A 13,428-nucleotide genomic window follows, 5' to 3' on the forward strand; every position below is an offset into this window, starting at 1 on the left:
CATAATCGCAAGAACTCCTACTAACAAGGACATTGAAATAAATCTACTAATAAATCAAATCTAAAAGATAATAGAGGATATTTATTCTTATTGATCGATATCAAACTAAACAAAATGTCATAATTAATATCAAGCTTTATTGTACCTAGATCAACCATTCAACCACATTATATTTATTTGATTATACAATAAGCAGTTGAGTTTCTTCTGGTTGAGAAACTCCCATGCAATCAAAATAATTATCATAGAAATTCTTATAAAAAAAGCTGCAGAAACAAACTTAAATTGACAAGCTAGGATTATTTTGGAGGGATTTAGGATCAAGGGAAGATGATAACTGAGAGAGAAGACAAAGCGCAACACTGCCATGGCGGCACAACAACCCTTGGTCGAGATAGAGCACACAAGAAGAGAGAGATTGGATTCTTTCAAACTCAAATAGATTGACAGATGTCCAGAATGATAGAGCCGCAGGGATGAGAAAGACAAGAACAGTGAGGTGATCAAGAGCGATTATTTAGTATTGTAATTTTCACAATTTGGTGAGGTGATACAGCGGCAGCAAGGAAGAGATGATTGTGATTCTGGTAAGACCACCCCCATTGGTGACTTTGAAATGGAGGTGGAGCATATAAGACAAAATAGGAAGCAATAAAAATAAAGCAAAAATGAAATTACCCAACCCAACCCAACCCCCAATTTCAAGGCTTGTCAGCCGACCCAACCAAAAGTGGAGGCCAAAGGACACATGTCGATTTTTCATTGGCTCCATGTATTATTATTTTTACTTTTTTTATTTACTATTAATTATTGATTAATCACTACTTTATTTAATTATATAGTACATGTTTTAGATGTGTATTCTATAAATATGAAATCTAAATATTTTAGATAATCATCTTTTGAATATTTTGAACATTGTGAATTTATGAAAATTTTATTACTTTAAGTTATTAATTTTAATTTATTTAATTACTATTATTTTTGTCTTTATATATCATTTCAAAACTCATGTGAATTATTCTTCCAAACATTCATGTGAGCCCCTTTTCTGAAAAATTCACGTGAACTAGTTCATTTTATTTATGATTAATTGTTATTTTTTTATTATTTCTTTATTATTTGCTATTTTTTTATTGTGCTTCATTTTTTCTATATATATCCCACTAAGCATGCAAAACTCTTCACAAACAAATAACTTTCTTTTCATTCTTGTTTTGATAAATTTGGTTTCATGGATCCAAATTATCCAGACCATCAAAACTCTTCACAAACAAATTATCGTCCTTATTTCCCAAACCATCAAAATTCTCAAAATTATCAACAATTATCAGAATATCGAAACTCCCAATTTTTTGATTTAAGTTTAATATGTTTAGATTAGAGTTTGCAAGTTGAATAATTTGAAGTTTGCCTCAAGTAATATTTACCATCTTTTATAATGTTATTGTAAGATAATTTTGATTTAATTAATTGAAATTTTAATATTTGGTTTACTATGCCCTTCGTCCCTAAAAATTTGTCACATTTTATTTCTATGTAGGGATGGACGGAGTATATTTTTATATATGTATAACTAAAAATTCATCCCTTATTCGTGATTTTTTATTTACGGTATCTTACTTTAGCTCTTGTTTGGTTTGAAAAACTATTAAAAAAAGTTAATGAAAAAATTTAATAAAAATTAAGTCATATTTATATATTACTCCCTCCGTCCCGACTAAGATGACACATTGCTTAGCCGGCACGGGATTTTAGAAGTTATTGGTTAAAGTGTTTAGTTGGAGAGAGAGAAGATGGGTGTATGTATTAAAGTAGAGAGATGAAGATAGATGGATATTTTAATAGGAGTGAGAAAAAGTGGTTGGGTGTATTAATTGGAGAGAGAAAGTTACCAAAAAAGTAAATGTGTCATCTTAATTGGGACAAACTAAAAAGGAAAACGTGTCATCTTAAGCGGGACGGAGGGAGAAATATTAATAAAATGTAATAAGAGTTGTTAGTGGAATATGTAGTCCAATTATTAAAAATAATAAAAAGAGTAAATGCTATAGTTTCCTAAGACGAACGAAAAAGGATATACGAAGTATTTGCAGATGGAAGAAGTATAATGCTGCCATAATTTTTTTCTACGTCCGCTACTGTAATCAGTCACATCTACACATGCAAATCCGTTCTCCTCCCATCCCATTAAAAATGAAATAATTATCTTTTTGAGTTGTCCTATTAAAAATGAAACATTTTCTAAAATAGACACAACATTATCTCTCTTTTTCATCTCTCTTATTCTATTCTATCTTCATTAACTCATAAAACAACACTGCACAAAAATCTCGCGGCGATAAGCAAATGTTTCATACTTATAGCATAAAAATGAACCAAAATGAGTGACACAATTCAACTTATCACTAATGCAAAAAAGTATTTTGATCGAACAGCAGGAATATACTAGCCCAGCTTAGAGTCGAGATAGGTTAAATTGAGCTCACATTTAGCTATTCAAGTAATGGTTTTAAGTTCAAAATATTTTACTATTGGCAACATTAGTATATATTTATCGAGTTATTATAAATAAAAAAATTATTTAGTCACAAATTGATTGTATTAAAACTCGAGCGTAATTAATGATATTTATAAATTTATAAATATAATTAATTGGCTCCAGCAACTGTAAATCACTGTATGAAATATACACACTCAGCTCAACTACCAACCCCCTCACATTCACAGATTTCGTTTGAGGTTTCATCAATGGACGATTTGAGGAACAACAACATTATGCAAGTATTCTGCATTGGCACAGCTGACACGAAGCTTGATGAGATTCGATTCCTCGCTCAGTCAATTCGAGACAATCTCAACCTTTTTTACGCTAATTCTTCCTCAAAGGTTTTAATTTCTACTCATTTATTACCATTTTTGTTACTTTTCCAAAAATTCGTGGTTACAAAGTACGGTTTAGATCTCAAAATGTTTTTTTTCTGTGTACGGAAGATGAATTAGATTTTTTTTATTTGTAGATTTGAGGTGTATGATCCGTAGAATTGAGAAGTGTATTGGGGATTTTGGTTTGTTACTCACTTGATGCTGTTTTAAATCTGACATTTCTGTTCTACTATTAGTTTTGAACTTGATTGTTGTTATTTTATTCTGCCGTTTGATTTCGATCAATATGAACTTGTTTTGTCAGTTTGTTGTGATGGATGCTGATATTTTGGTGGATATGGATTGATTCCATGTGATTTTGTGGGTGTGCAGCTTGTGGTGACTGTGGTAGATGTATCAGCTGGTCAAAAAGTTATCGAGAGTTGTGATGATTTTGATTTTGTGTCGAGAAGAGACGTCCTCTCCTGCTGTGCTGAAGCAGGGGTGCATGGTAATCAGCTTCCTGATGATAGAGGCAAAGCTATTGCTGTGATGAATAAAGCTCTTCAGGCTTTCCTCTGCAAGGCTCATGCGGATCGAGTTCTTGCTGGAGTTATTGGGCTTGGAGGAAGTGGGGGGACGTCGTTAATTTCCTCTGCCTTCAGGTCACTACCTCTTGGAATCCCAAAGCTGATTGTGTCAACTGTGGCTAGTGGTCAGACTGAACCTTATGTGGGAACATCGGATTTGGTGTTGTTTCCATCAGTGGTTGACATTTGTGGCATTAATAATGTGAGTAGAGTTGTGTTGTATAACGCTGCTTCTGCGTTGGCTGGAATGGTGATTGGACATCTGGATTCCAAAGCATCTGCTGCTACTGCTTCTCAGAAGGGTACGGTTGGTTTAACTATGTTTGGGGTTACAACTCCGTGTGTCAATGCTGTCAAAGACAGGTTGGCTCGAGAAGGGTATGAGACCTTGGTCTTTCATGCTACTGGGGTTGGGGGGAGAGCTATGGAGGATCTAGTTAGAGGTGGATTTATACAGGTATTTTTACCTCCAGTGTTTCCATTTATGTATCTTGAAAACATATATCCAAATAAACTCTTACCATAACTGAAACTATTGTAACTATTGGCTATCTAACTTTCTAATTCTCTCTTATTTGCTTCTTCCTGTCACGTAGGGGGTTTTGGATATTACAACAACTGAGGTGGCAGATTACATTGTCGGAGGTGTCATGGCATGTGATCCCTCCCGCTTTGATGCCATCATAGAGAAAAAAATACCTTTAGTTCTCAGTGTTGGAGCATTGGATATGGTGAATTTTGGATCCAAAGACACTGTACCTTCTAAGTTTCAGCAAAGAAGGTTGTATGAACACAATGAACAGGTGATGGTTTTCCCTCACCCTGTTTGTCTTTTTCTCTCTATAATCTCGTATATTTCACAAATTTTGTAATCTAATTAAACTATAAGCCTCTGACCCTTACTTTCCAAAGCCCCATCATATGATAGTTTTGGGGTCATGCATGTGAAAATAGCGTCCTTAGCTGCTGCCTCCAATAGCAGAGTTGTTTATCAAAGAAGTTGTAGAACAGTGGACGTTGATGAGTTACAATAATCTATTTGGGTGTCCACGGTCCAATTTTCCTAAGCTGTACTTTTCATGACTGTCTACCTTTTTTCCCAGGTTACATTGATGCGAACGACAGTGGACGAAAATAAGAAAGTTGCTGCATTTATTGCAGAAAAGTTGAATAAGTCCTCATCTAAAGTTCGAGTTTGCCTGCCAAAGATGGGTGTATCGGCATTGGATGCACCTGGGAAGGCATTTCATGATCCTGTTGCTACCGATACACTTATACAGGAAATGCAGAGGCTAATTCAAACAAGTGAAAGTCGTCAGGTTCTATCACTGCTTAACATGCCATGTATGATGATCAAGATTTTGCATTTGCTGCAGTATGTAACGCTAATTTTGTTTGTTGACAGATTAAGGTTTTGCCACAACATATTAATGACCCTGAGTTTGCAAATGCTCTAGTGGACTCGTTCTTGGAGATCTCTACAAATATTAATGATATTAATAGTCATCCTGTTCATGAATCTATCCAACAAACTCAAAGAAAAACTTCTTCCAGTGTGACAAGTTCCCAGAATATCATTCCCGTTTCATATACCTTGAGCAACTTCCCTGATGCAAAACCAGGTTATTTTCCTTCTTACCTTCTCCCCGCTTGAATTAGTATAATTTTTTCACATCAACAAGTGTTGGGACTATTCAATTGGACTAACTAAAATTGTGGGACAAAATCAAGTTCTTTTTTCACTTCTGTACAAAATGCCTGTTGCATTTCATTCTTCTGTTTTTTTGATTGAATTACGCAATGTTGGTTTACTGGATCAGAAACACTGGAACAAACACGAAAGATTCTCCAAAAATTGAAATATCAAATAAAAGAGGGCAAACCCATCATTGGTGCTGGAGCTGGGACGGGCATATCAGCCAAGTTTGAGGAAGTTGGTGGAGTTGATATGATCATCGTGTACAACTCAGGACGGTTTAGGATGGCAGGAAGAGGGTCATTGGCAGGTCTGTTGCCATTTGCTGACGCAAATGCAATTGTGCTTGACATGGCCAATGAGGTGTTGCCTGTAAGTTTTTCCTTTGCCTATTAAGAGCTCTACATGATACAGGGTATGGCCTTGTTCTTTCTGGGAGCTTATGTCTATTGCCGATTTTTCTGCTTAAATCGTGTTATCTGGAAAAATAAGGGTCGTAATATGTCTCAAATCTTTGTAGTTGTAGTCGTGGAAGATAAATTAGTGTGTGTCTTCCAATTCTATAACTATTCTATGTTTCAGTATTAACTGAAAAATTTATGGTTTTTATTTTACAAGGAAATCAACCAGATTTCATCCATCTTTTCTCTTGAAGGTTGTCAAAGAAGTTCCAGTTCTTGCCGGAGTTTGTGCAACTGACCCATTCCGAAGAATTGATTTCTTCCTGAAACAATTGGAGTCTATTGGATTTGCAGGAGTGCAGAATTTTCCAACTGTTGGTCTATTTGATGGTAATTTTAGACAAAATCTAGAAGAAACCGGGATGGGATATAGGTAACATATTATCATCAGTAATTACCTTCGTATTCATTGTTCGCTCACATTTAATCAAAACAACACCTCTGAATTATCTCCATTTCTCAGTCTTGAGGTTGAGATGATTGCAAAAGCTCATAAAATGGGCCTCTTAACAACCCCATATGCTTTTAACCAAGAAGAAGCAACGGCAATGGCAAAAGCTGGTGCAGACATCATTGTGGCACATATGGGCCTCACGACATCTGGTTCTATTGGTGCTAAAACGGCCCTCTCACTCGATCAAAGTGTAACTCTTGTACAAGCTATTGCAGATGCTGCTCACAGGATCAATCCCGAAACTATTGTTCTTTGTCATGGAGGTAACATTTTCTTATTTTTGCAAAAACAGAGATCCAAAGCAGATTTTTGCACTGCAAACATTCATCTTCAAATTCACTGCTTACTCAATCTCTGATAGGATAATGCAGATGTTACAAAGTACTATTGTCTATACATGAACGTCTCATTACTGCTATATACTGTATATCGCAAAAATAACACCTTTCGTGTTTGGATTCAAGTTGAAAAAGATTCATGTTTTGGAGTTGTTGATCATTTGATGCTCTGCACGAATGTTAACTCGATACTATTATGCAATTCTAGGCCCTATATCCGAACCGGGTGAAGCAGAATACGTGTTGAAGAGAACTGAAGGTGTTCATGGATTCTACGGCGCATCCAGCTTGGAGAGGCTGCCAGTTGAACAAGCAATAACAGGTACGGTAAAGCAGTACAAAACCATATCTATTTCTTAAATTGTCAGCTCCAATGTTGCTAATCTGCAAAAGGATTCATGTCCCTTGATGCTTATCATGTTGTCGTATGTACGTATATCATATGTATTGGTGTAGTGAAATAAGTATGACATTTAAAAATGTAACAGAGAAATTACACTAACCCTTTACAATTTTATATGAATAAATGAATGAGTTTGAGTTTCATTAATTTGTCGAAAAAAAATTATCCATAAAGCTTGATCAATTTTTAGTAAAAACAAAATGATTATTCAAAATATATAAAATGGGTTGAGTTGGGTCTATACGAATGCTTATGAAATGGGCCTGGCTAGAACACGACCTTTGTTCAAATTGAGTATTTTTGTTGGAGTATATCGTAGAACAATCCTAGCACCACTAGACACTGATCATAGAACAATCCTAGCATCACTAGACACTGATCATTGGTGTTATACTGCACTAGTGTCATTAGTTGCCTGAATTAAAGAAACTTGTGGCCTGACACTGCAACATTTCACAATTAGATAGCTAAGGCATATCTAGGTTGTGAAATATACTGTTTTACCTCTGCAAAGAACCGAATGTAAAATGACATGTTCCACGACCAGTCTACTATACAGAAGAATTAGACTTGTTTGTATCTTATATATTTAAATGTTTTTGATCCATCTTATAAATGTATAAGCAAACATAGTGATAAAATTACCTCTTCTCTTCTTGGATAAAAGTGGATTGTAAAATTATTGTATACAAGCATTACTAATCATGCAACTTGTTCGAAACATGTTTTTCAATATACCAATCCTCACAGACGCAACAAATATGTATCTTGTCAAAAACATATGATTCAGATACTTTATACTCCCTCCGTCCCTAAAAGTTTGTTCCATTTTTTCATTTTCGTCCGTCTCACAAAATTTGTTCTATTTCACTTTTTTACCATTTTTGGTAGTGGACTTTATATTCCACTAATTCATTCCTACTCACATTTTATTATAAAACTAATATTAAAAAGTAGGATCCACATTCCACTAACTTTTTAAACTCACTTTTCATTACATTTTTTAAAATCCGTGCCCGGTCAAAGTGAGACAAAATTTAAGGGACGGAAGAAGTATATGATACTCCCTTTGTCCCATTAAATATGCAACATTTGGGAATCAACACGAATTTTTATGTAGTGTTGTTTTGTGAATAAATGAAGAGAGAGTAAAGTAAGAGAGGTGAAAAAGTAGAGATAAAGATATTTCCATTTTATGAAACGTTTTATTTTTAATGGGACAAACTAAAAAGGAAAACGTTTCATTTCTAATGGGACAGAGGGAGTATTTACTTTTTCAATGACTGCGAATGTGTCCAATCTTGAAACTTCAATTCCTTTTTTTCATTTTATTACATTTTTCTAATATCATATTGATGTTTTTGTTACCATTTGAGTTTAATTTGAATATTAATTTTTTTAAAAAGTAACTAAAATTAATTTGCATGTAATTGTTTATTTTTAATAAATTTTGTATTTAATTAAATTATTTTAAACTAAAAAATAATTTAATTAAATTTTATAATAAATACATTAAAATAAGAAATGAATACAAATTTAAAAGTAGAACATATGGATAGTTAAGTGAAGGAATAGTGGATGTGAGTGCTTAGAGCATCCACAATGCAACGGATGTCTCGGCGAACATCTCGATGGACTTATCAAAAACACCTCCTGCCACGTCATAAGGGCCTCCCATTGCACTGCCACATCATAAGGACATCCCACTGCACAATGGCGGACATCCCCAAAGACATCTCGACGGACATCCACAATAATAAAAATTCACCAAATTCACCAAATTAAACAATTTACGAAATTAAAATTTCGACACGAATACGGACAAAGAAAGTGCAATGATAATTTCATTAAACAAAAAAGGTACAGTTCAACAAAAAAAAATTAAACAAATTACATTAAAAGTATCAACATGCACCCCTCTGCGTCCATAGCTCTTCAATTATATCGTTCTGGAGTTTAATATGGGCTTGTCGTTGGCGCATGTTGGCAAATGCATGGACCCGATCGGCCTCTCCATGGGGTATCCCCATACGTACATTGGCGGTGGCCACGCCGTGACTTGGACCGACAACATCAACATCATTGGTCCAATCAGTCAGTGCTTCGACAATCATGTTGTGCATGATAAATTGATAATACATGCGTACATGACATCACCGATGTTGTCAATACACCACATCCGTGATGGACCCTTCACTGCCGCCCATAGAGCCTGGAGCACACCAAATGCCCGCTCTACATAACGACCCGCAAAATAGATCTTCTTTTTGTCTGTTGCGCATCTGATTGTCTTCACAAACGGGTCACATAGGGTATATCTCATCCGCCAAATAATAGCCCATATTGTGCTGGTTGTCGTGACGAAACTGACGGTCGGACCAACGCCCATGCACTGCTCGTTAAAAGGGGCGACGACTGGAGGACGTTGATGTCGTTGTTCGACCCGGCTACTCCAAAATACGCATGCCAAATCCACAATCGGTAGCCAGCTACCGCTTCAAGGATCATCGTGGGATTCTTGCCCTAGAAACCGGTAGTGTACACCCTTTTCTAGGTGGCGGGGCAGTTCTTCCACTCCCAATGCATACAATTTATGCTGCCCAACATTCTCGGAAACGCGTGCTGGTTCCCGTGCATATCCATCAGAGCCTGGCAATCTTCGCGGGTTGGCTTCCGAAGATACCTATCCCCGAATATCTCCCTAACGCCCTCACAAAAATACTGCAGACATTCGCGGGCAGTTGTCTCGCCGATGTGGAGGTACTCATCGAACATGTCGACCGCACCTCCGTATACCAGCTGCCTGATTGCGGCAGTGCACTCTGTATGGGCGTGTGGCCGGGTTTACCAAGCGCATCCTCCCTCATCCTGAAATACTCGTATTGATGCTCTAAAGCGCTCACGATACGCAGAAATAGCGGACGATGCATCCTAAAACGTCACCGGAACATGTTCTCCCCAAATTGAGGCTCTGGAGCGAAGTAGTCCTCATACAACCGACGGTGTGCAGCGATGTGGTCCCGGGATACTATAGCTCGATGATGGATGGGTCGACGTACTGCCGGCTGCTGCTGCTACTGCAAGGCCGCTTGTATCAAGCGGTTTATCTCCATGGATGTAACGGCCCGCACCTCTTCGTTAATTCGCCGGCGTAAGTCACCAGCACCCCCACCACTGCCGCCCGCACCACTACCACTACCACTAGCCATTTCGGATATACTAAAAGAAACTTAGAGAGAGAGAAACTCGTTAAGACAAGTGGTGCGAATGAAATGAAGTTCAACGAGTCGTATATATAGTGTTTTTTTTTTAAAAATTAAAAAATGGGACGTCATCAGAAAGTCGCGGATCTGTGGTGTCCGCAAGCGACGTCCACCTCGTGCTCGCCTAATGGCGGACGTCCGGCACGCCGATCCAACGGTCGTGGACGGCCTCCATTGCTGATGCTCTTAGATAAATAATAAGGTAAAGTTTTGTGGAACTATGAATAATGTAGTAAGTAAAAGAGTTGAGTCAAGGGATGGGTAATGGATGAACTTTGACTATTTAACGATATACTGCTATGCAAATTTGCTTTTTAACATCATTTACCATATTTAATGTTGTCTTTTAAGTGATCATTTACCATTAATCTTAATTAAATTAAGACATCATTAAATTAATTTTATTATTTTTCTATAATATATATTTCATTATATATCTCTGGTTTGACCGATCTGACAGATTGAATCGAAAATCAGTAACTTTATTGGTTCATTAAATCGATCTGGTTTTATATATCATTGGTTAGTAGTGAGACAGTATCTAGGAGGCTTCACTAAAATCATACTCCATCCGTTCCCAAAGAATATGCACTTTGGGAACGGCACAAGAGTTTTAATATAAAATTGGTAAAATAAGAGAGATGTAGAGAGAAAAAGTAAGTAAAGTATTGTTAGTGGACTGGAGAATGAGTTCCACCTCATTAGAAAGAAGAGACTTTTCAAAATTAGAAAGTGAATATTCTTGTGGGATGGACTAAAAAGGAAAAAATGCATATTCTTATGAAACGGAGGAAGTAATAAAAGAATGATCTTTAATGTTTATACTATAGTCCCTTCGTTACACTTTACGTAACATATTTTTTTAGGATTAACATGTTTTTTAGGATGTCTTACTCTATAACCCACTTAATAATATAGAAATATCACTATCTTACTTTATTTTCTCTCTAATAAAATACTAACCATGCATAAAATCATTTGTTCTGATTTGTAATTAATCAATGAGTACTATCTACAACAGTAACCAGTGTTTTAAAAACTGGACCGGACCGGCCGGTTCGACCGGTCGGACCGTGAACCGGCAGCTGGTCTGATCCGGTTCGGCCCCTAAAACCGTTCGTGTGTTAGACCGATTGAACCGGAAACAGGGAACCGGTTTTTATGTTTAAAAGCTTGTTTAACATATGAGACTAGAGGGGATTGAACCCTAGACCTCTAGGTAAGAAACCAACACCTCTAGCACTCCGCCACATGGTCTTGAATAAAATATTGTGAACATTAATTATTGTTATATATTAACTCTATAATTTTTTGTCCACATAAATTAATAATTTGTGTTTAGTTTTATACTTTAAAATAATTTTTAGTTATGATATGTTTAATTTTAATTATAAGCCACTAAATTTTATTTTTATTGATGTAACATGGAGTATATATTATTAATATAGTTTATTACTCCATATTTACTAATAATTCAAGTTTAATTTTATGTAATAACTAATAATACTATTATAGTATATATTTATCCAAATTAACTAAAAATTGATGTTTAATTTTATATATTGTCTATAATATTATTTCACCACATAAATGTTTTGAGATAATATAAATTTTATCTATTTATTAAATGTAAAATATGTACTTTTTTTGGCTACATTAATTAAAAATTTATATATTTAATAAATATTTAAATTTTACCATTCACTTACTTTAAATACTCTTAATATTTAATTTACTTAAAATGTTTAATACTCCCCCCGTCCACAAAAAAATAGATCACTTTTGTCATTTTGGGACGTCCACAAAAAATAGATCACTTTCTAAAAATAGAAAGTTTATACTCATACTTTTCCCACTTTTTCTTCACTCTCTCATACTTTTCCCACTTTTTCTTCCATCTCTCATACTTTATTCACTTTTTTCTCCCTATCTCTTTTACTTTACCTACTTTTTCACCTAATCTCTCTTACTTTATCAATTCTACATTAAAACCCGTGCCGAACAACAATAGATCTATTGTTTGTGGACGGAGGGAGTATATGTTTTTGTTATATGTTAATATTAATTGTAATATATTACTCACTAAATTTAATATATTTTGTAAGAGCATATTTAATTTTATATTTGCAAGGTAAAATGGTTCGACCAGTGATTGAACCGATCAGACCGGTTGAATCATGAACCAGTAGCATCATCGGTTCACTGATCGATCCGATTTTTAAAACATTGACAGTAACCAAGTATACTGGCTTTTGTACCCTTGTAACCATGTTATTGACTTATTGTGCAGGTTGTACTTTAACTTGGGATATTTTCGTAGTTAGTAGTAGGGGTGGGTAGGTAAGGTATACCTTACCGAAACCACCATACCATATACCTTACCGTAAATACGGTATGCGAAAAAGTCATACCTTTACCTTACCAAAGTTTTCGGTATACCGAACTTCGGTATACCTTATTTTCGGTATGGCGAATTTCCATACCGATACCATACCTCATTTTCGGTATACCGTACCGAAGTTCGGTATACCTTACTTTTGCGGTATACCTGACTTTCAACATCAATTAAAATAGAAAATTAGAGTATTTAGAATATTATTTATATTTTATAATTTTAAAAATAAATTAAATATAATTTATTCATAATTATATTTATATTTCACAATAGATTTTACAATTTAAAAATATATAAAATATATTTTATATATAATTGTGTTTATATTTTTGTGGTATATACCTTAGTTTACGGTATATACCTTAATTTACGGTATATACCGAATTTCGGTATGCAGCGGTATACCGCGGTATTTGAAAATTCATACTGTTACCTTACCGGAAGATTCCGGTAAGGTATCATACCGTACCGAAAGTCACGGTATACCGAAAATTCGGTATTTTCGATATTTTTTCGATACGATAAGGCCGGTATTTCGGTATTTCGGTATTTTTTCCCAGCCCTAGTTAGTAGTAGTATTAATTAATTTTTGTTTTTTCGGAGGTGGGGAAGGGTAATTTATGCCTTTTCTTTTACCACATTTTAATACTATGAGTCATAAGACCTCCTTTTATATCATTGAAGAGTTTATTTTCTTTTAATAGTACAATTGCAAAAAAATGAAAAAAGCAACGAACCACTTTCGGTTTGTCTGCAAAAACTTTTGCTTCATCCACAACATATAATGTTTATGAAAAAAGTGACTCGTAAATCATAATCTAAAAAAGTAGGAAATGTTTATAAAAAAGGTGTAGTAAAGTAGTTTCGTCTGCATTAAATTATTGGAATTAGTTTCAGATAATGATTTAAGAAAAGTTTGGAGTTTGACTATATGAGTTTCAGCATATTGTTCCACTCAGATGT

General features: G+C 35.1%; 1 protein-coding gene across 1 annotated transcript; it reads left to right on the top strand.

Moving 5' to 3' along the window:
- Window positions 1-2,674: 2,674 nt before the first annotated feature.
- LOC125216217 (toMV susceptible protein tm-1(GCR26)) lies at window positions 2,675-6,950 on the top strand. Its single transcript, XM_048117875.1, has 9 exons — window positions 2,675-2,889; window positions 3,259-3,912; window positions 4,052-4,258; window positions 4,559-4,774; window positions 4,861-5,077; window positions 5,276-5,523; window positions 5,807-5,985; window positions 6,076-6,329; window positions 6,613-6,950. Exons 1-9 carry the CDS (start codon window positions 2,683-2,685, stop codon window positions 6,762-6,764), a joined length of 2,334 nt encoding a protein of 777 aa, XP_047973832.1. The 5' UTR covers window positions 2,675-2,682; the 3' UTR covers window positions 6,765-6,950.
- The last annotated feature ends 6,478 nt before the right edge of the window (window positions 6,951-13,428 follow it).

Source organism: Salvia hispanica, chromosome 3, assembly GCF_023119035.1.
Source record: "Salvia hispanica cultivar TCC Black 2014 chromosome 3, UniMelb_Shisp_WGS_1.0, whole genome shotgun sequence".
Lineage (NCBI taxonomy): Eukaryota > Viridiplantae > Streptophyta > Magnoliopsida > Lamiales > Lamiaceae > Salvia > Salvia hispanica.

Coding starts and splice junctions, on each gene's coding strand:
- LOC125216217 (XM_048117875.1), top strand. CDS start 2,683: ATGAAATATACACACTCAGCTCAACTACCAACCCCCTCACATTCACAG. Junction 5,078..5,275: donor CTTCCCTGATGCAAAACCAG/GTTATTTTCCTT, acceptor TTACTGGATCAG/AAACACTGGAACAAACACGA. Junction 6,330..6,612: donor TATTGTTCTTTGTCATGGAG/GTAACATTTTCT, acceptor ATGCAATTCTAG/GCCCTATATCCGAACCGGGT.